This window comes from Chaetodon auriga, chromosome 11, assembly GCF_051107435.1.
Source record: "Chaetodon auriga isolate fChaAug3 chromosome 11, fChaAug3.hap1, whole genome shotgun sequence".
In the NCBI taxonomy this organism is placed as follows: domain Eukaryota; kingdom Metazoa; phylum Chordata; class Actinopteri; order Chaetodontiformes; family Chaetodontidae; genus Chaetodon; species Chaetodon auriga.
In genome coordinates this window covers 12,698,660-12,722,783 of record NC_135084.1, presented here as the reverse complement: position 1 = coordinate 12,722,783, position 24,124 = coordinate 12,698,660, and the positions used below count along the sequence as shown (strand labels likewise).

The 24,124-nt window shown below is 40.6% G+C and overlaps 1 protein-coding gene across 1 annotated transcript in view; it reads right to left on the bottom strand.

Annotated features, from left to right (window-relative positions):
• The window catches only part of eys (eyes shut homolog), a 141,041-nt gene that overhangs the window by 76,153 nt on the left and 40,764 nt on the right, over window positions 1–24,124 (bottom strand). The window contains exons 21-27 of the mRNA XM_076742472.1: window positions 21,627–21,824; window positions 19,917–20,038; window positions 14,609–14,730; window positions 13,487–13,746; window positions 2,421–2,517; window positions 1,796–1,903; window positions 344–489 (exon numbers count right to left, since the gene is read on the bottom strand). Coding sequence (XP_076598587.1) covers window positions 344–489; window positions 1,796–1,903; window positions 2,421–2,517; window positions 13,487–13,746; window positions 14,609–14,730; window positions 19,917–20,038; window positions 21,627–21,824 — 1,053 coding nt within the window. The remainder of the gene's footprint in view (window positions 1–343; window positions 490–1,795; window positions 1,904–2,420; window positions 2,518–13,486; window positions 13,747–14,608; window positions 14,731–19,916; window positions 20,039–21,626; window positions 21,825–24,124) is intronic.

Genomic DNA, 24,124 nt, shown 5'->3' with positions numbered 1-24,124 from the left:
TATCTGTGGAAAATAAGACAAATGGACTGAAGTGAAACAACAATGGCATTCTTAGACTAAAGAGGCTGAATAAAATGAAATGAAGGCAACGAACAGACACTGAGACGTTTTCATCAGATACAGCAGGTGATGTGAACTTCCCTCTTGTTAGCTTTGCTGAAAAGCAGGCACTGTATCTTCCACAGGCAGACGGGCTAATTAAAAGCAAGCATTGTGAAGCAGTTTTTTACACTGAGCCAGATCTGTGTCAGAGTTGCCTCGGTAGCGTGTGGCCGCAGGAGTCACGGTAAGCTTTTTAGACTCTCATATTGATCTTCATGTCACCTGAGGGCGAAAGAGCTACCTGAGTATCCTGGGCGACAGACACACTTGAAGCCCCCGGGCGTGTTGATACAGATGCCCTCGTGTAGGCAAGGTGAAACTTCACACTCATTCACATCCAGGTCACACAGTGTTCCAAAATAACCAGGAGGGCAAATGCAGCGGAACCTAAGGAAGATGTGATAACACTCAATCATTAGGAAATACAGTCCAGCGACGGCCAGACTGTGGGCAGTAATGACAGCGTGCTTTCAGGTTTAGCTCTCTAAAATAAGCGGAATGATTTTCCTCAGTAAAAACTGCACACAGTTACTTCAAAAAAAAAGAGTGCGTGTGCCCAAACCCAATGAGACAAACTGCTGATTCAGACCCATTTTTTATTCTCAAACTGACCGACAGCTCTTCACACAAAAATGAACAATGTGCTGGCAATTAAGCCTCGCTGTGTGTGGCTTCATTTGAACCATGTTTGAAGACTTATTACTACAGGGAAGAGCTTAACCTGTCCGATAATGTGGTTTACTCAATTCAAATCCCTCCCTGCTGCTGTCGGTGGAGTCTAATATCCCCTGACCACACACCTCAGAGGAGATGGTTATCCTACTTGTGAGCGAGATGAAAAGATAACATGTCATTAGGCACCTCTGTGCGAAAATTGAAACTACATTGTTTGATTAGTTAAACATCATTTTTCTTCAGTTATGTCATATCAAATTTATGTAATACGCTTATTGTCATGTGGGAACACAGAAGTGGCTAATTATGTAAACTTTACGGGCTGGATTTAACACATTCAGCACACTGCATTTGCTCTATTTATACTCATAGTATTTTAAGAAAAAGGGTGGAGACAGCAAGGCCTCAGTGAGTACACTGACGAGTCTGATTCATCATCACAGCACAGACGGACGGACCTGTACGCCTTGTTGGGTCAGGGAGATGGAGATAGCGCAAAGTGTTTGCGGTGGGCGGCGAGGTTAAAACACACCTGATGTGAACTCCCTGCACTATGCAATCAGGGAGAGCGCTGTGTGCAGGGCCGGGTCACATGGGAGCGAAATCATGACGGGAGACAAACTGGAGACAAACCATTTAGGACTCAAATTGGCCCTGGGACTTCTCTACCCATCTGTCCAACTAAGCCTGGAAGCCCCGGGGCTCCCATTAAGCACAGCAGAGAGAAGCACCAGTGGAGTAAAGCCCAATCTAGATACATGATGTGTTCCTGCTGAATTCGCTCTGTGTCTTTAGAATAGCAGCTTATGTGTGTCAAGGATGAAGACAGGCTTGTTATATAAACCGGAACACTTTGAAGAGGAGCACCACAGCCTTGTGTTTCCTTTGGTGAACGTTTTTGTTCATTCGGCTTTCAAATCAAACTCAGGAAATGAATTCCACCTGGCCTTTCCTGATATGTGCAATTTCTTAAAAGCACACAACGAATAAAGTCTAAGGTGTTTATATTCATACTTACTTGTTCACAAGGTCTTGACAAACACCAGTGTTGCGGCAGGGGCTAGAGGCACACTCATTGATGTCTTCCTCGCAGTGAAGGCCAGAAAATCCCATCTTACAATCACAGCTGGAAAAGAAAAAAAGATTGATATTGATATTTTGTCCCAGCTGGAAAAAAAGGAGATTTGTTTCCGACTGGCAAATGCACAGAAAAAATCATTAGAAGCTTAATGATATTAATTACACATCATTTTTTGGTGTGATTGCACAAACACGCCACAACACACAGGCCTGGATATTGACTCGTTAACAAAAACCAAAGCCTGCATGACGAGAGAAAATAAGGCAGATTTTTTTTTTTGGAGACATTAAAAAAATTTGACCCCATTTCAACCTAAAATGGCACATTAGTAAATCCATTTCAATATGTTTTTAAAAAAGGGCCATAAGCTCGGAACATATCCATTAGCTCGGGGCACTCCAGCCTCAAAATGAGAGTAAAACGGCCTGAAACCTGTTCAAGAATGATGGTTGCTGGTACCCGCAACTCTGGATTTGCAGATGTTTAAAGTCCATCGCTGCAAAGCCTGACATTTTGGTGCCACCCACGAAACGAAAAGCTGGTTATGGCTAACGCTCTTTACCTGTAGCTGTTGACCCGGTCCACGCAGTCGCCCTGGTTTTGGCATGGATTTGAGCTACACTCATTGGTGTCAATTTCACACCAACTTCCTTCAAATCCTGAAAGATAGATGAGATGGTCATGGATCAGCAAGCCCCACTACATCCTGAAAACGTCAGGGCCGATGATAACAAAGGCCCCAGTGAATGCCATTTTAATGGAACTAGTAGCCCCTGTAGCATATCTCATCTTCCAGCTCTCAGCACTCACTGTTTCCCCTTTGAGAGAGTGTAAGTCTAATAATACTTTACTGCCACAGACAGATTGGTCTGAGGGTTAGTGGTTTGGGGTTTGGGAGGTGTGTGTTTGTGTGAGCCACCGTTCATATGTGTGTGTGTGTGTGTGTGTGTGAGAGAGAGAGAAGCGAGGGAGTAGGGGGACATCTTGTTAAGTTAGGGTAAGAGAGGGAAGCTAAGCCCAAGAGCTCTTTTGCCCTTGTTCATTAGGGGGTTGAGGGCCAGGATGGCTAAGCAGATCAGCATGGATGTTTTGTTGTACTTCTGAAGGCAGCCTGGGAGCCTTTTAATGTTCTGCCTGTCAGTATTCCTCTGGTACTTGGTCTGGTCCATAAGGTGGGCTTTCTGCTGAACAAGTCAAAGTAAATGGCTTAGTTTTATGAAGAGAAAATGAATGAATTATTTAAAAAAAAAAACAAGAAATGAATCCCTGATGCACTGTTGTATGGAGGTAAATAATGGCCATAAAGATTTGAATTTTACAAGCAACTGGGTCTCTGTATAAATAAATAGCACCAAATTTATAGCATTGAAATAACTGACTTTGAAAACCGCCGGCTTTCATTCACGTGGTCTGAATTCCCCGATTTACAGATTCCAATAGTAAATTCAAAAGCTTTTCTGAGTTCAGTTCAGTTAAGATCTAAAAAGTACAAAAAACTCCACTTTCAGACAATAAAATTAAATGTATGGCATTCACACCTGAACATCCAGGAAACAAAGAAGAATAAATCAAGCCTAGTTTACCCTCTTATGGCCATCATGTGCTTCCATACCACTGATTTCCAGCTTTCTGTGACTGTTTCTGCCACTGCATTTGTCTATGGTATGAGCAATGACACAAAGAAACCATTTTTTCTACAATACTATTATCAAACTCTGAGCTCAGACTTCCGAAGACTGCTGTGTTTTACCTGCAGAGCACCATCTGCTACCCATAATTAAAGGCGATACAAGCATATAACAAGTGTGAATAAAACTAGCTTAAACTGAGTGTTAGTGCTGTTATTGTTTCTCTGTCTCATTATGTTCACTCCCGCTGCTTCATGTGAGAATTAAGTATATATTTGAACTACGATGAAAATGCTTTTAACTACTGATTAATACAATGTGAATTTCTTAAGGTTACTATAGAAGTCTGAGCATCTCCTGCACTGTATGTAATGATACCATAAATCAGGTGGTAACACTATATAATACCCTGTAATGGCAACAATGATGTTTCCCATTTCAGTGTTTTCAGAATCTACTGTGAACCACAGATGGCAGAAAATTATATAGATCATAAATTTCTCAGTGCAGATAAATGCAGCAATTGTAAGCCATTATTTGTGCATTGCTATTCACCCAGATGAAACTCAGCACTGTTGATTATTAAGCGTTGCTGAATAAAAAATCACTTAAAAACTGAACGGAGTGCTTTCAGCAGCCCTCACCGTGCGTTTTTAATCAGCTGAATAAACTATAATCATTATGTTTAAAATAAAGAAAGACAAATTTCCAGTCCAACTAGAGCGATGCTAGTGGAAAAGGTAAGACAGCGACAGTGACGCAGCTCCGTGGATCTCGCCACGTTACGAATGAGAGGGAATCCATGAGACCACAGAGAGCACAGAGCATCTTGTGAATTATGGGACAGCACAGGTTTCCCAAGCTGGTCTGTCAGTCAAAGCGATGGTGGAGCACCTCGGGGACTATTTCGAATGTCACCGCAATGTAATGCATCTTCTGCCACTAGCAGTGACTGGAGGCTTCTCTTTGACAGAGTACAGAGAGGGATACCCAAGGCGCGTCCTCACGTAGTCATTCCATCATCTGGCTGGAGCTGCAGCATGTGATCACTGCTCCTGCCAGTGCACGTCTCTGAGGAGAAGAAATTGCGGGTAATCCCCTGCGGATAGTAAACTAACTTTGATGGACGTTTCAATTGAAATATAAGTGATGTCTTCATTTTAACAGTATGAATTTTGGTTTGGACTGCGACATTTGTGACTACAGTCTTCTTATCAGGATTGCTGTCAGTCTGATGTAACAGTTTCTCAGAGGGGGCACACTGAAAATGATCCATAGCTTGCGCAATATAGATTATGGTCTTTGTGGCGTCGTTGAAGTACATCAAACCTCAGACGTCACTGATCGTTTAATCTGTGTATGATTGTCATGATGACGCTACAATGCATCATCATTCCAGGTTTTCTGTCAGCTGAACTGTGTTGAGTTTTAGCCTTAGATTGTTGTGCCCCTATTTGGCCGATCTGCGTAATACGTCTTATGACAGAACGCAGCGCTCAGATCCTTTCAATATTCATCCAAACAGGACCATGGAGTTCTGTTTGCATTTAAAACTTTGACCTCCAATTGTAACACCCTCATTAGCACAATCTGTCATCTTTCTAACACCCAGAACCAGACGTTTAAATGATGCGTTTGCACTAAAAACACGCATCCTGTACAGCATGTCCCACATATAAACTGACACACTGTGCATACACTTGGCTTCATACAGCGATCCAAGGGCCATATAATACAGTGGAGAAAAAAATATAAGATGAGAGACAAACAGACGTTCAGGCAGTTATACAATTTCACAGATTTATTTATTTTATTTTTTTAACTAAATCCTCAAAAATTTCTCTAATGATGACAGAGACTAAGATATCACTACAGACGATTGATTGCAGGTAATCCTGCGGGCACTGTTAATAGTATGGATTATGGCTGTGCATAATGACAGCTCAAATTATGCTAATTCATATTTGCATGCAATGAGTTACCACCAACATCTAACGGAGCAGTCTGCCATAGAATTTAGCGAGCACAACGATGTTCCTGAGAGGCTGATTTTTTTTATTTTGAACTCCTCATGGGCTTTCATATGTGCTGCCCACACGCCATATTGTCAACCTGGCACTAAAAATATTTGATCATAATAAACATAAACAACTCTACGACATGGGTTACTTAAATATACTGTATACATCAGCTCTAAAAAAAAAAATAAATGAACATAGGAGCCTAAACAGATTTCTGTAATGCCCTTGTTCGGCAGTCCCCAGTTGGCCTGTCAGCAAAAACACTACACTACTGTTTAACCGAGCAAGGACTAATGCAAGGGAAATGGATGATACTCTTAAAACTAACATTATAGTATTGTATGTGCTTGCAATGACTTTTTGTTGACATGAAAAATGTGCCACCACTGTGGCAGTCTGCATTCGCACAGAAAGCAAAAAACAGACGCAAAGGCATGAAGAATGTGGCCGCACTGCATCGTCACTGCAAAGAGAGCAGCTTGATGGAGCGTTGCTGTATTTTTTGGTTTGTTTCTGGATCCGTTACATAATTTATGTGCTGTCTACTCAAAATCACAACCGATAAGATGATCACTGTGTTATAGAGCTGTCAGTTGCAGAAAGTTGGTCCATGGCAGAATTCTCTGCCCGTAAGAACAGACACACTTGCCGCAGGCAGACACGTCATCAATCCTGTGCAACAAACAACTACATTTAAAAACAAATATAGATGGACGGACAGTGCAGATATCAAATTAGTCTTCACAGCTGTGTTTCTCATAATCAAGGACTTCAGCAAGCTTGTGAGTCCTTCACATGCACTGACCAAAAACTGGGTTACTTGAATAAGTGGGTTAAGAAAAGAAACCTCTTTGCGTGTAAACACCAGCGACTGCAGCCAATTTACCCCACTGCTACACACCTGGACCACCATTCCAGCGCTGCTAATGACGGCATAAAATGATTAAACACTGAGTTTATTTAAAATGCGTTGACTGTACAGCTGTTAAGGGCCCAGGCCTATTTTTATACATTATGCATAAATGTAGACACTAACCTCTTTCTCACAGTGGGGCACAAGTACTTAACTCACAGTACACTCCTGATGTTTTCACCTGTGTCTTTTTGTTTACTTGTACTAAACGTTACTCGGTGGAAGATGACCACAGTGCTTAATGTTGGCTCTTTTGTTAATTAAACTCTTTGCAGCCACTAAGCAGGACTAATTCGAACTTTGACCGTGATCATCCATGCTTTTCTACTTATAAAAGCATCCATTACGTAAAACCAGAAAACAGCAACATGTTGAAAGGAGAAGTGAAAAGAGCCATGTTGAACAGCCTGGGTGCAGGTTTGTTGTCTCGGGGGTCTCTACTAAAGACAGCCACCTCCATTAAACGCCCTAAAATAATGGAAACACAAGAGCTGGCTCCAACTGTATGCCTCTGTTACGTATATCATCCACACTTCATAAGCCTGTCACTGTATTCAATTACAAACTCGTTTTAAAATTTGAGTAAATCACTATGTCCTCTCTTAACAGTGTCCTCTACGGGCCAGCTGTCATAATCTAAATGAAAGAGTACCCTCGACTCGATACAAATGCAGATGCACTAAGCTTCATGAGATGCAGTGATTGCTTTGGTGAGTGTGTCTTGCTGTGAGCTCTGCCTCTCAGGCTGCACGCAGGCCGCCTTCAGCCATTTGATTGGTGGAGCTTGCTGGAGCTCTGCGCAGACTGGCAGCTTTGCCAATAGCAGACACCAATCAGTGATGGAAAAATAAAGAAAAAAGACTTTTATTTACATCTCTTGATTAACAGATATGTGTATTTTATGGCATAATCCTTATGTAACTGAAACTGAACTGAAAATTCATACATAGTAGACTCCTTGACTTCACTGTGTCATCTGAAACCAGCCCTATGCCCCTAGCTATGCTACATAAAATGAGTTTATTCTCTCAACACTGTGGTTCAACTCCACAGATTTACACAGAGACCATTTGGGTATGTTTACCTGCTGTGAAGCATTCAGGGGTTAAATACCAATATGTTAGAAGCTACTGATGAGAGGAGAATTTTCATGAAGGGAAAACCTCCGACACCACTATGTGCTCATTAATGTCTTTTTTTTTTTTTCTTTTTTGTTTTTTCTTCCTCTGACCTTCTTTGATGCAGCTGTTGTTTGGGTAGGTTAAAAGGGTCTCAAAGCTGAAATGAAAGAGAAGAAACACCTTTTGCCCTCAGCAATGGAATATCAGTAGAGTGCTGAGACCTTTACTCACTGAAGGGGCACACTCTCATACCGAGACTGCACTCCTGCTACATTTTAATATTTTGTTGCCTCACTTTCTGAATGTTAGACAAGACACTACTATGTGCACTTCTCCAAATGGAGCTGTGATTTAAATGCTGTGAAATTCCAAAAAAAAATGGTCTTTAACCGCCTCTTGCATGGACCATTATTCTGAGAAAGAGATTTCTTTGAAATATATTGGATCTCAGTAATATACTATGAGGGACATGGATATTGTGGAGGCGTACTTTCACAGTATATTAGTTTAGTTACATTAAACTTAGGTAATGAGTCAAAATACAAAACATATTTTATTTTATAGCTCTATACTGTATAGCCAGTGTCATATAGCCACTCTGCACCCTGGCACACAAATAAAGCTCTTATAAATGTTCTTAAATGTCTAATATGGAGCAAGACAGTGAACGTGATTTGCTTGAAATGAATTTAGATTATCTGAATGCATAAAGATGATAAGTGCTGAGTGAAGGAAAAAGATCGATACATCTGCCGGGGCATCTGGTTTATAAACTGTGACACATCAACTATAAGTCATATTGTCTCCCTCCTTTATAAAAAAGAATAATCACTTAAAATGAATGCAGCAAGGAGAGACTTTTTCAACACATCTTTGGCAACACATGTTCTCAACACATCTTTTTCAATATCATATTAAGTATGTGTCAGTTCTCTTTTTGGCACGGCTTCACGGTAGCTCATTAACCAACTGTTTGGTAGGACACAATCTCAATCTTGTGGAAGGTGAAGGCTAGTGTAGCATGCCATGCAAATAAAGGGGTTTGTTCTCCATCTGGCCAGGAACACCTCTGGGGATATTCCGAGCCATGGAGACCAAATGGTTTTTGCATGTGAAGGGACCACACAATGTTTCTGAATTAATTCACAATACTACACTCCACTTCATGCAACAGACTAGAGGTAAACAGACCGTCCCTTTGTCAAATACCTCATGTTTAACGCCGAAATCTACCAATTTGTCGCCCAAAACCTAATGAAAAGGTGGTAAAAGGCATAGGGACATTCTGTCCATCCATCCATCCATCCATCCATCCATCCATTCATCCATCCATTCATTATGTATAACTGCTTATCCTTTAGAGGGTTGCAGGGGGTTGGAACCAATCCCAGCTGACGTTGGGCGAGAGGCGGGGTAACCCTGAACAGTTCATCGCAGGGGGAGGGTTCTAATACAGATGAAAATGATAAAGAATATTAAGAAGTATTTAATAAATCTGAACCATTAAGTGCTACAGTCACATATTGTTCTTTCTGTTATGCAAATACAGAAATGTAGGACATTATTACTTTCAGTCATCAACCCAAACGTCATTTCAAAGGACGGCTGAATAAAAAGGGATGAGACATTGATACACTTTGCTTTTCTCAAAATGTTCTGAGATGCCGTCTGTGCATGTCTCAACTGAATTGTCATCGGTTTTACACGGCAGCTGACTGTCTGGTTCATTACCTCAACTATTGTGTACTTTATCCTGTGGTGGTAATCTCTGTTTATCTGACATAAATTGACTGTGAGAATTATTTACTATCGCTGAGATAAAGCCCCATCGTAGTTTTTGTAGCATTTTGCAGCATTATGAAACTCTCGGATTGTCCTTTGTGTTTCCATATCTACTAGTTGAAGTTGAAATAGTTCAAATGTGTAATCGATTCTATATTTTTGTGCACTATAAACACAATTTGAGGCGACAATGTTGGCAGTAATAGATAAAAAAAAATGGTCCTTAGATTTAGGACTGTAAACTAATATTCACCATATTTTAACATCAATTATTTGTAGTTTCAACATCCTAAATCACATTTCGACCCAGGATGTTGCAGTTAGCATGTGCAAACTGTCTTGAGTGTAAGCACTTCAGCAAATTTAGCAAGGACACCTGAACCTACAGACTGTGTACAGGACTGAGAGTCTAATGTAACTCTGGCTTGTACCGTAATCTGTGTTGAGTGATGCTATGCGTGTTTGTTTCATTTGTTGTGGTTGTCGGCCAGTAACCCTCACCCCAACCTCTACCCTAACTCTCCCATTTTCAGGTTGCTCTTCTATCAGGCTTGGCACTCCCTGCTGAGGCTCCTCATTAAGAGGAAAGTGGAACATCTGTGCTGGTCAGGCAAGATGACTTAGGCCTCCTGGCCAGAGTCTCAGCGGAGAGTCACTGCTAGGAAGAACAAAAACTTCCTACAGGAGCCCTCCACAATCAAGAGAGGATAACTGCTTCCCTTATATTTTCTTTAAAGAAGATTCTTTCAGCTGGCTCTGGTTTTATTCTGGCCTCCAGGTTCTTACAGCATACCTTTGTAGACAAAACTCATTTCCATTGTGGCTGTGTTTTACAAATCCCTTTAATGCGACTCCCAGTAGGCACCTCCTAATGGCTGCCTTTTAGTTCCTGTTGAACTGACGAATAGCAAAGTTGCCACATCACCCGTTTTGTGAGACTGATATAGTCTAGTGAAGTGTCTTGGGGAAACTATGACCACACATTTAGCTTGAAAACACATTCAGCACAGCAAGTTTGAGAAAAAAAATGATCATTAAACCCACTGTGAAAGTGCTTATCTTTAATAAAAGACCCCTGTCAACTGCTATCAGATGTTGTTATAAGACTGGCCACGAAAAGTTTGACAGCGACCATCCACTATCACAGTATTACCATTGTCTCCTGGGTATCTGCACATCACAAACCATTTCCTCTCCAGTTAATAACTAGCCAAGAAGTAGAATGTAGGCAGAATCTAAACACAAGACCAGACACACAGGAAAAAAAAAAACGTGAAGCTTTCAAAACCAGGTGTAACAGCTCAGGTGAACGAGGCAGTCTTTTCTTACTTATGTCTATGACCTTCACATTCAGCGCATTGGAGAACAATATTAGACGGCAACAATTCTGTTTTGTTGTGTTTTATTTGCAGCATATAAACTAGAGCCGACTGATATAAGATTTTTGAGGCTGCCACTGCACATCATAGATATTGAAGAGCTACTATATTAATATTAATAATAATATAATAATAATAATTCTTATAGATTTGGATCCCTTAAATTACTTTTTCTAATGTAAGTCTATGTAATGTGCCTAAAAGTGATGAAAACCTGTGTGTGTGTATATGTGTGAGTGTGTGTGCGTGCGTGCACCGGCAATATATTGGCTCTGCTTTTTAGCTCAAACACAATATAATATAATATAACCTACAATAAATATGCAAAACATCTCACAACATCTAAATGATGCAATGATCAACAATGACTTCATGTTGAAATTGGTAAAAATAACAACATATTTCACCTGCACTTCACTAACCCCTGCAACCGCAAACGCACCCCAAGTCTAGACAACTGATGGACTCCATAATAAATCCTCGTTAACGGCACAAACCTTCATGTCTACCCTCAGGCATGTTTCGCCGTGCTGCAGCTGCCATGATTTCCAACTGTGCCCACGTATGAGAGCACACACTGTCTCTATTTGAATGTGGACAATGTGGATTCAACTAAGCTGCAGTTGGAGGACATTTGGGCTGTACACCAATTGTGGACTAGTGCTATAATGTTTTCATTTCATTACTAAGGTTCAGTATCTAAAAGCAAATGAGAGGTTTTGAATTTTAATGCAATTTTGTTGGGCACATAAGCTTGTTTTACTTACATACTACATACTATGGCAGCAGTATGTACTGTATCTTAAGCCAATTACACAACTGAGGTCTGACTAAGACGTACGCCATCCCATGTCATATTAACGCATTAAAACCCTGTCTCTTTAATTCAGCTCATTTTCTCACCCTGCTGCCCCTCTACCACACAGCATGCAAAGCAGCGAATGAGCACGACTGAATGCCATGGACAAAATGGCTAATTGGTGATTACTTCACAACAAGTTAACCTTGCTAATGTTTACTGTGCGGTGTCCATCTTGAGTGTGGGGGGATGAGATTTGTTTATGGCAGTAAATCTGGCAGACACAGGCAGACATATTCTAATTTAATTAGGCCTGGGAATAATGTAAGGCCTACACAATTTCCTTGACAAATAACCTACACTGAATGGTAAATAACAAGTCTGTAAAACTGTTGCACTGGAATCAAGCCATGGGTTGTATAACAGCTCTGTGTTTGTTGAGTAGTAGCTATGTAGGATGGATTTATGGTGAATAATAATGGAGTGTAGTGAGTCACAATGCTTGTGTGAAGTGAAAACGACCAAGCCCACGCAAAGCTCTTGGTGTAATGTATGCAGCCAGCACCTAATTTCCTATTCCTCTCCAAGGAAGCCTTCTGAAACTAACCCAGTCGCTCTATTTATATCTGGCAACATCTTTTCATCTCCATGCTGATAGAGCCATTAGGTACAGCACAACCCTATAGCATCTTAACCTGCTCCCTGATAAGTTTGAATGTTAAAACACATCATTTATAATTCCTAAGCAGTGAGGTGGAACTTCCTACCAGGTTATTTTCAACAAAGTAAGTGGTCATTTCCATGGCTCCATCACTTAAATGTTGCATTTTTGTAAAGCTGACAGGGCTTGTGGATTGAATATAAATAGACAGCAGAGAAGTGAATGCAACATAATCTCTTTCACTGTGAAAATGTGTTATTTGAATCCAATGTCACAGGCCTGAATTCAAGCTGACCACTTGAAACAGCCATTTCTTAATTCGTTAAAAAGCTGATGGCACATACCTACAAATGACGCACTAGAGGAGCACTAAATTCTGCTTTGTTTGAACATGCTTTCAGGTGAAAGGACTTCCCCAGCGAGCAAGGATACCAACTTACACATCTCAGAACATGAAACTGCACGTTACTCAAGGATCTGTTGGGCTTTGTTAGTTTGGATTTCTTAGATGGCTTCTTAATGTAACCTGCTAGTATAGTTAAATATTTGCAGTAAATCTACAGAAGAGCTTGATGTTGATTTCGGCAGGGTTCTGCAAGGTACTGTTTCTATAAATAATCACCATATGAGAGGGCACTATATAATGCATACACACTGAGGATACAGCCCAGTATGTCGAACACTAGCAGCTGATTCACCATGAACTGGAAATAGAAATAGTTAGTTTTGGTTATTTAAAGTCATCAGTGAAGTCAAAACAAGATAAAGTTGGCAAGTTGGCAAGCTGTTCTCATAATGAGTAAAAAGGCCAAAAGTCACCCTTGTCTGGCTCTGTAAAAACCCAAGAAATGTCTTGCAATCAATACAACACCAACTTTTTGGCAAGGCAGATTTGATCATTATGCTAACCACCCTCTTTAAACCACGGCCAGCCGATGACCAGATTCCAGCTACATGGACTACTGTAGGAAGACATTCACTTTTTTTTCCAGAGGTGTCAGGATCCAGGTCAACATATGACTCATGCACTAGGAAATAACATTCACTGTCTCTGTTGAAAGCTCATACATTTGAGTGAAGACACAAATGATGGCAACGTGTGACAGGAATATTTTTCGCCGTCTTTGCTAGAACCCTTTGATCTATGACGTACATGTTGATTCATTTCTGAAATTGTGTTTTTTGTGATTTGCAAGCGGCGATTGTGTATGTACTACACAGTAACCTATCAAACAAAATGGCATATTTACAGTTGAAAAGTGGATTGAAAGAGGAATAAAAACAGGACCATTTGTACTGAGGCTGTGGCAGTGTGTTCACTCACCAGCTGGGCATCTGCAGGAGGCTGTTCCATTGGAGCGTGTCAGGCAGGTGGAGTTGTTCAGGCAGGGATTGTGCAGGGGGTCGCAGGGGTCATAAGGCTGGTTGCACAAGGGGCCACTGAAGAAGGGGGGACAGGTGCAGGAGAACTCCCCAGGTACGTCTGACTCCTGACACTCAGCTCCGTTTAGACAGGGTCCAGAGTCACACTCATTCACATCCTCACCGCAGTCCACACCTGTCCAGCCCGGGGAGCACAAACACCTCGGATACACCAGAGAGGAGATATGGCACTGTCATTTTGGAATAAATTAAAGCGAATCCTAAATAAATAAAGAATTGTTTAGAAGTTTTCTTAGGGTAAAGAGTGTCATTCTCTCTGGGACAATGTGCTAAAAATGGATATAGCAGCGGCACGGTGGGGTGCTGCAAATAAACTACCACATGGCACAGACTTTTTTTAAAATTCAAATGATCCACGGGACACATTTTTCTGCAAAACAAGTGCACAGTCTGCACGCACGCATTGGCACTGCACTCCCAGATCCTTGTGTGCGACCGTGCGGGGAATTTACAGGTTAATTGAACCACTGGTCAGAGCATCTTTTCATTCTGGACAGCTGAATGTAGGACACAGGAGGTTAGAGCACTGAGTGGGGATTAAATGGAAATGTATGCATGCTAGACAGAGAGAGAGAGACGGGGACAGAAAAACACAGAGAGAACCAGAGTGTGCGTGAGTCTGAAGTAGCTGCTCTTAAGGCAGGTGAATATTCCACTTGGTGGCAGTGAGTACCCGAGCACTACCAACCACTCCACCTTGCATTCCTTTTCATCCTCCAACTTTTCCACCTGAAGCAGTTTTACGTCTCCCCAGCGAGAAGGGGGGCATTAGCTGATGCAGATACACCAGCTTTTCCCTCCAATGAGTCACAGATCCCCTGAAACCTTTTCATGCTGTGAGCCATTGATTGACTCATTTGTTTTACCTGCCATCTGCAATTCATTATCTCTGCTGCCCGTGGAAGGACATATTGCTATCTCTGAACGGCTTCTTTTTCTGCATTTATTAAGTGACTGATGCACCTCGTGAGGACAGTGCCCTCGAGCCAGCACGCACACCTACTTGTAGCTGTTGAGAAGGTCTGTGCAGGTGGCGTTGTTTTTGCAGGGCTGCGATAAACATTCATCAATTTCTTGTTGGCAGAACTCCCCCTCCCAGCCGGAATGACACACACACTCATAACTCTGCAATACAAAAAAAAAGGAAGCCACACTAGATTAACACTGACATATAGTGACACATAATATCTGCACTTGTCTTGCTCGAGTCGAGGTATTTCTAATGATAATACACATCATTAAAAACACTGTCTAATGAAAATGAGCTTTTGCATCTTGGAGCCGCAGTGGACCAATGATGTCTCACAAGAATGCATTCAGACAGCCAGGGTGTTATAGGTAACATATCTAAGGAATCAATCCTGTCAACGTTCAAGGTGAGGCTAAGGTGAAATGGGGGCTATCAGAGGAGAAGCCTATTTTCTGAGCTAAGTTGCACTATTTTCCAAATGATGGCAGAGATATGCAAAAGGGAGAAATGGTGAGCCTTCATCTATTATGAAAGGATCTGGAAAATCCAAGAGCCAAAGTTAGCCTTACAAGTTAGATGATGATTCATGTCAAATGCTGACGGGACACTTTATATCGCTTGGGGGTGTTGATGAAGAAAGTCACAGCAGACGTTACTCATAACAGTTTGTCAGATAGTTGAACTGCTGATGAGGTTTGTGTTTTTGATGAGCAGAGTCGAAGCTGCAGGCGAGCAGCGGAGGGGTGGGTGGAGACAGAGGCGGGGACTACTTAGATCTGCACATACAACACGATGGCAAAGGTGGAGAGTTACATCTAAGCCAATGTAAGGCATGAAGGGATTATTTCATAGCAAAACTTGTAAATATGTAATTAGTTTTTAGGGGTTTAAATGAGAAAAACTTTAAAATATACCTAAAAAAGGACTATATACACATATGGCCGCTGTTCATTGAGCTGCTATGGAGCATTCAGAGAGCATTCTTGCTTATCACATTCGTGCTTGTTGCATTTTAGTAAACAAACGGTGCATTGCTTAATATACTTGATTAAATACATCTCAATTTTCTCGAAAATACTGCAGAATAAAACCTCCCACTCACGAAAAGATCTTTCCTGTGGAAATCTGTTTAAAGTGTGGCAGAGTCATGCTTGTCTTAAATTTTCACATTACTGTTATGCAAATGTATTCCTTCTACCACCCACCTGCTGGATAATATGCAAGCCTGTTTTTTTCTTGCCATTCAAGGTATATGGTACAAGCCTTTATCAGGCATACAATATCACCACTGCATATTTTGCATGGAAAGGAAATTCTGCTGGAAATCAAAAATGTTAAATATGTCATATTTAGACTCGTAAGAGTTTATTCCTATAACCAATGAATATGATGTTTCTACTGTACATTAAGAAACAGATTTATAAATAGCTCCTACCTTTGCCTTCTGTTTTTATTTTTCTGTCTTCCATTCAGAGCAGTACGTGGAACGCTCTTCCTTTATTTTATCATTGCAATCTGCATTATGATAATTAATCACGGCACGAGAGATGCATGGTTTGTTGTCTGTTAGTTTCCAGGGTAGCAGATTAATTTAACTTTCTCTGTGCATACAAAATGAATGCAGTCATATGGTCAAGGATTTTTCAGGAGTCCTCACTGCCAACATCCTGGCTAAAGGTCCTGGGTGCTGCTGGTTGAATGCATGCTAATCTGTATTTCATACACTGGAGGGGTGCCGTTAAACTTTGTCTGATATAATTTGTACACTGTGGGCCCTATGGTGGCGGGGGGAAAATGCCGTCATCTCATGATAAATTAGATACCTCCAGGAGACTCCAATTCCTTACCCCTGGCAATAGAACATAATCTCATTTTTGCTGCTAAGTCACCTTCAGGGACTGCAATTCTCCAAAATAAGCTAAAGCTCTGTGGGACAAAATGTTCAGACAGAGAAATAGCTGCACTGTAAACAAGAACTATGTGAAGGGGTTTCCAAAAACTGTCCCTATTTGAATAATGAGTTGAGAAAATATATATATATAACGGTGAAACAGAGAACAGTATGACTGTACTGGCTGAAATTCATTATATCGCTCATATCACACCCGATTCACTTATTAAGCAGTGTCCTTTCATCTGGAGTGTTTAGTTTATCCCAGAAAATTACACTGAAATATTTAGCTGGGATTCTGTGCTGGGACAATTTTTAAACCTTATCACAGAATTTATTCATTTTATTTACTATTTCATGCTGATACCAGTATAAAGTGTCAGGTCTGATACTGTGCTCATGTACTAGTAATTGTAATCATAAAAGTACTTATTGGTACCGTTTCCTCTTTACGGCAATGTGGCATTAACCTCTCATCAGTTGAGCAGGTAGGAGGAGAAGCAATGTCAGCAGTCTGGAGATATTTCAGGTTAAGAGATGCTGACAAAAGTAGAGCCGGCTGCTCCGCTAAACTGTTAAGAGGAGGGGTGAAAAGTAGCTTCTTTAACACAAGCAATCTGCTAAAACATCTACAAAACCAACACAACGCAGAGCACAATGAGTTTGCTAATGCTTGCAGTGGGAAACGGCAACAAACAACTTTGCAGCAAACGCTGGAGAATTGAGAGAAATTGCCCAGAGACAACCCACGGGCGGTAGAAATAACAGAAGCTCTTAACCAGTACGTTGCTTTTGATGACCTGCCATTGTCAGTCGTACATAATATGGGATTTCTGGGGCTGAGATCTGAGATTCCCAGCCATCAAACATCAAGCAGAAGCGGGCTCTGGGAATATTTTGGTCTGAATACGAGCTCCCTGAGAATCTCACCGCTCGCTAGTGGACACTTCTGGAAACGACTCTATATGTTCGGACTCCATTTGAGGTGTGAGAGTGAGCTCTTCTGATGCTTTGGAATCAGATGAGATTCATGCTGTGACAGAAACTTTTGACCAAAGAAACAGACGATGCCACCAAGAGATGCTTCATTGACATGGAAAAAAAAAACCCTACTACACTACAACTGTACTCGGTCCAAGGTGAAGTGTCTGTCTGTCTGTTAGTACCGATATCAGTCCACATATCGGTAGTCCGTATCAGAAAGCACCACATGATTTAGCCAAGTAGGACATGTTCCTGGATCAAAATCCCACATTGAGTTCCTGGACCAACATGGCAATCAACCAATCACAGTCCTCTGACATCATCAGTGTGCTGCTCCAGTGGTTCTTTCAAAATTCAGAAGTCCACTAGGTTTTCCAAACTGAAGTTTTTACAATTGAACAACATCTTCAGAAAAAGTGAATAACATCTTTAACTGCATGTCATTCATTTTTATCTTTTTAGTCTAGGACCTACCTAGAGCTGTAGCTATATTTTAGGCAAATGTCCTACTTGGCTAAATCACGTCATGCGTATCAGAAACTACACAAATGTCAGTACTTGCACTTGGTTTGGAAAAAAAAAAAGTGGTATCTGTGTATGTCTAGTATAATATAGCAAGGAAAAAGGAGCATTTGTCCAACAGTTATCCTGAAATTGCTTCAGTGGCACTTTCATAAAACCAACATGACTTGATAACCACATAAGCACATGCAGGTTTGCTTCAGGTAGTGCTCATGAACACAAGAGGTGGAAACAAAATTTGACTTAAATTATGAATTAAAACGTAAAATTACAACATGTGACTCTGAAATCTCAAAGCATGGTTTAACAATCCATAGTCTGGCTTTAAGCATTTTTGACCATTTAAGAAATGACCAGTTATCTTTTATCCAACAAGTTAAATGTTTGTTTAATGTTAAAACTTTATAAAAATTCATTTGTGTTTGAGACAAAAAATCTTCTACAATTAATACTGGGAAAGTTCTGTAAAACTTTTTCTCCTCCCCTGTGCTTCTGCAGGGTTCTATGGGCTCACAACTGAAGCATGCTGTTTTTTGTTAAATAGATCTCATCTTTCTTACATAGATTATGCACTCTTGTTCAAGAACACAGACTTATTTTAAACCAAAACATTATGTCTAGGCTATACACCAGAAGTTATCTGTCTTTGTCAAATGAAAAAAACAACACAAACCCAAAGACTTTATCTATGACACATCTGTTTCACTACTGCAATCTGTTAGCAAATAAGCAGCTGTTGGGAAAAGGCCCCTGGTACTCATTGCACAGTTTGTGAGCAGCATTCAGCTCCCAAGGCCTTTTTGCAGCTGCAACAGATCAATGTTATTTGCTTAAAAAACACTTGAATAACGATAGTAGTAGAGCTGCGCCTCGCAAAAAGAAAGTCTTAAAATGTTCCTTTAAACCCAACTGTGTGCATTTGTAGAAACAGCCACCAGTCGAGAAGGGCCAGCACACTTTGAATAAAGTCTACTGAGAAGAAGTCATTTACAAAATCACTTGATTATTGATGCACAATTTACAGCCTAAATTTCACAGACTCAATTTTCATTTATCATTTTAACAAGCATTTGCAGAAAATCAACTCCGCCCTGCAGCTACAAGACAAGCCCGTCTTGTTCATCCTACGTAAACATCCCACCACTGTCGTCCAATCCAAAGTCTGCTAAATTAGCTTAACCACGACTGTTTAAGATGTGGCTAATGAGCTATACAGACTATATAAAAATGATTAAACAAAAATCTAAAATAAAAACTGTGGTGCTCTCTGTTTGTTTTAAGATACAAACTATACATTAATCTTAAAGATTAGCAAGCAAATGACAATAAGAATTTGAATTGTTTTGGCTATCTACTTGTGAAAAATGTTCAAAAGCTGGAAACTTTAGTGAAAATGCATTTCATGTTTAATACAGCCATTGCAAACTGTGGTTTTGATAACCTTTTGGTCATTGAGGCACATTAAAAGCTCAGCTCAGAAGGCATCAATAGCATAATTGACATGATTCGTCTCTCTTAGGAGATATAATAATGAGCTGCATTCATTTGTAATTTCCTGCTCCTATCTGGTCTCACCCACACACTTGAACCTTGGGACATATTTGCACCTCCTTTTTCCCAATAAGACCAGTAATGTCTGCCACATCTGCCTACAATAGAACCCAGAGCCATGTCGCCATATCGTAGTCTTTTTAACAATACACCACATTATAGCACAGTTGTTAATATCTTACTGCAGTAGATATGCTTTCAAACTGCATGACAGGTAATAGACAGTGCCTTATGTGACTCAGGTCCTGTCAACATTTTATGATAAACTGTAATGTTTTAAATGATCAACTGCAGTGATTTACAGGACGTTGGCCTGTTGTAAAGCCTTTCAAAAGTTATTATATCAGCGCGTTATACTACCAAACAAAAACAAAAAAAAACGTGTCTACTTACCAGATGGAGGTCCTTACATATTGAGTTGGTACTGCACATACTGTTCACACAGTCATCAATGTCTTGCTCACATCTCAGCCCAGCATAACCAGGATTGCAAAGGCAGTAAAAGCCGTCTACAACTGAAACAAAATCAGTGGGACAGTTACAGCACCTTGCATCATAAATTAATTCACTCAGCTCTCAGAAGGTCCTGTTAATGTGCTACATATCTGTACAGGTAAGTGCTGATTATGAGCATAAAGCACATTCACCACTGTGAATTCATCTTTTTAATGGATATGACCGTTAAAATAAACGGCTTGTGCTGTATCACCCCAACATGTTGTTGCTAAATCTATGTTACCTCCTCCTGCATCAGTCTGACAGATTCTGACACTCTAACCATCTTCAAATGAACCTGTCTGCGATGGCCATTCAGTCCTCTTTTCTCCTACTACTTTCCTCATCCCCCGTCTGTACTTATCCCACTCGTTCTCAATGAAAGCCTGAAAGCCCAGTCATTTGTTTTCACACTCTCAACACACTTGCAACACACTGAATGAGGCGGAAAGAGGTGCAACAGAGGGAGAGAGCCCATTTCAGGGCCATTCTTTATTCAGATGTTACAAATGTGCCAATTTCTTCCATCAGAAGTTAGAATCTCCCACGTCTAATAATCCATTCCTTCCTCTCTTTAATTATTAATGACGTTGAAGCGGGATGCATCATTCTGTTTCTCCAACACAACACTGGTGTACAGGCAGCCGGTGACAGAGGTAATTGCAGTTCTTACAGGAGTGAATTTATTACTTCCCCAGTCAGGGTCCCAGGATTCTTCATTATCCCAAAGATTTACCACGTAATCTATGCTGTCACTCTGTCTTGGTGCGTGTAGCTGCTATTACTCTCATTAAATGCTTTAGGTCCTGGGTGGCAGCAGCATTACTCATCTCAGCCACTGTAGCTATGCAGTGCTCTCCCTGGTGGCTGGCTGGCTGCTGCTGAGCGCCGGCCAATAGGTCCTAGAGGCCTGCCTCACTAACCTAAGGTGAACTGGCTGCTCTCAAGATGAGTCAAAACAGCTGGCCGAGGTGCACTGGAACACAGTGAAGGATAGGATACTCTTAGATAGTGATCCACAAAACCAGCTGAAGCAACACTGGCAGGATTTGTTGAGATGCCATGAAGACTGGAATTTCATACCACAACACTAATATTTTTGCTACTGAGAGATATCTGATTTGACTCTTTGCTCTTCATAGTAAATATATATATATATATCGCAATCACTGACCAACAGGTGATAAATGATCCTTAGCTTTCGACGTTTATTTTGATCAATGTGTTTTTAATCAATATGCCAGAGATGGAATACACAGGGCTAAAATCTTATCAGACAACCACGGGAGGAAAAATAATATTCTGCCTTGAGCTTCGATTGTATTAATTTTGTCATTTATCATCTATTATTCAAATCACAACGCAACATTGACGCTAATTGATTTCCTTTTACAGTTACATTAAGGAACTAATCAAGCCTACTCCAGCAGGTAATATCAGATGGAATAACTCCACTCGTAACACCCCAATTAGCTGCAATGGTGACCCAATTGAAAACTGGCTGTCAGACTGTAAGTGAGCAAAACCAAATTTGACATAGCCACTGTGCGTGTGTGTGTGTATGTGTGTGTGTTAGTAAGCATGTTGGCAAGATAGGCTGTTTCTTACCATCATAGCAGAAGCCGTGAAAACAGGGGCTGGAACTGCACTCATCCACATTGATTTCACAGCGGGGGCCAGCGAAGCCCCGGCGACAGTGACAGCGGAAACCCAAAGGGAAATGGTCCTGATCCAGCTCCTCCACACACACTGCGCCATTCTCGCACGGATTACTGGCCTCACAGGGTAAGAACTCACAATTATGACCTGGAGTGAGGCAAAGAAACACACGTTGGAGGACAATCCAGCTGACGACAATCTGTGTAGAAGTACAATGGAAATGTTAACTTGGGGATATTAAAGATTAAGCTCATACTGTGTCTGTTACTATTACTCTTTCCCCTGGCAGCAGAGATCTCATTAAAACAGAATGTAAACAAGCAAAATGATAAACACAAATGACCACAATATTCGCAATCACGGATTCCTCACAGATACCGTACAGTCAAACACTCAGGACGCTGTTTTTGATGCATTTCAGAACTGTTAAAACTAACACTTAGAGTTTTTATTTCTTCCATTTCTGTGCCTGAACATAGGCAATGAAATGACTGCAGCTAATACAGCAACTAAAATACACAAATATACAATCACAAGTGAATGTTTGTGACAAAACAGTTACCAAAGGAATCTGATTGGCAGTCATGATCCATGCTGAATTAAAACATGGCCAACTGCATTCAGTACTTAGTGGTGAGACTAAACTAAAATTCTTACCGTGATAAATACACCTGCTAAACATCTCCAAATTAGCATTGTGAGCATGTTAGCATGCTCACACACTGCTATGCCTAAGCCTCACCACCAGCTATGGGTGGTGTATTTAGTTGGATGTATCAATCACATCACTGTTTTCAGTTAAGCAAACAGGATGACGTGATCATTTCAGTTCAGGACCAGGCAAAAGTTACTTTCCACTGTATAGAAATATGTGATAGTAAAGCTCCATGAAGCAGTATTTGGATAGAAACATTGAAATGACTCTCTGTAGTACGAAAGGGTTGCTAGGCCAATCTCAATGAGAATCAACAACAGAGCTGGAGTGCAACAACGTTTCCACTGCCAAGACCCTTGTTTTAGTATTATCACTCTTGTACTGTGGCTACCCACCATTTGGAGACACTAAAGAACAAAATATGCAGTGTGTGTATACAGACTGGGAGAACGAGTGGAAGTAGCATTGTGTTTTAAATCAAAGACAAAAGAATTTCCATTCGCTTTAGACACACTTTGCTTCTCAGATGTGTGGTCTCTAAAGAGGAAGATGAATGAGGTGCTGATTGAGTTTAACAACACCCTGGTAGAAACCAAGGCTTCTGCTTTTGTTGGATGTAGCATTGACAAAGCAGTTGCGAACTTCAGCCACAAAGTGATTTGTGCAGATTGAGACTGAAAACTGAATATTGTGAGTTACTTTGCTACATATGGTACACAAAGCATTTAAATTACATACTGTGTCCATCTGCTTTAAATACAGACAATAAAACAGATATTGTTATAAACTTACAGTCATTGGCACTCTGAGGCATATTGTGTCTAAAAGTATACTTGTATTTGGATTTATTAACAGTTTCTTTCAACTTTGACGATGAAAAGTAAGCACATCATGGTGTGGTCTCTACCATGCCTTATTGCAAGGTTAGACTGAAATAGGTAAGTCCCATTTCTGCTGCATTTTCTATAGTCCTTTGAATTAAAGCTGAAGACTTCCATTGTCATTTTCTTTAGGGCTCTGAATCTCCTTATGCTGTCAGTGTGTCTTTGAAGTGGCTTTTTGTAATTTCCATGTGCCTTTTTCAAGAGTCATTTCCTCCTGGCCATTCTGCTGTAAAGCCTAGATTTGTGAAGTGCTGCCCCGACTGTTGTCCTTCCAGGAAGATCTCATAGCCAACGAGCTCATTAGATCTGTCAGAGAGGTCCTTGAGTTTTTTGACCAAGGTCCTTCTTGACTGGTTGCTCGGTTTGTTAGCATGAGTGTGTCTAGGTAGAGTCGAGATGGATGTTTTGCATTTATTCATGACGGAGCCTTTTGTACTCCCCAGAAATCCCACTTCAAGAATTTTAACTTCATGGTAGAATCTCTTCTCCAACACGCACAGACCACAGTGGCATTTTAATAAAGACAAACAGCTTCTGTTTTGCTGTAAAATCATATTCAGAAAATTGCAGTCATTACCAATATTGGACATCAACAAGCTGTGCCAACAACTCAACATCATAAATCATATCATATCTGGTCATTTACATTTTTTTTTTATGTTTGATTATGTTTTTTCTGTTCAAGCACAGGTGGCGTAGTGCCAGTTTAATCCTAAATCCTAAAATAACAACCCACTGATAATTAAATAATGCACACTGCAATATGCCATCATTATTGTGTACAAACATGGTAAATTAACACATAAATGAGAAGCAAGACAAGATTTTAATGATAGAGTATTTTAACTTTGATTAACTAGTGATGGCCGTTATTAAAACTAGATGCATGTTTCGGCTACAAACTGTGC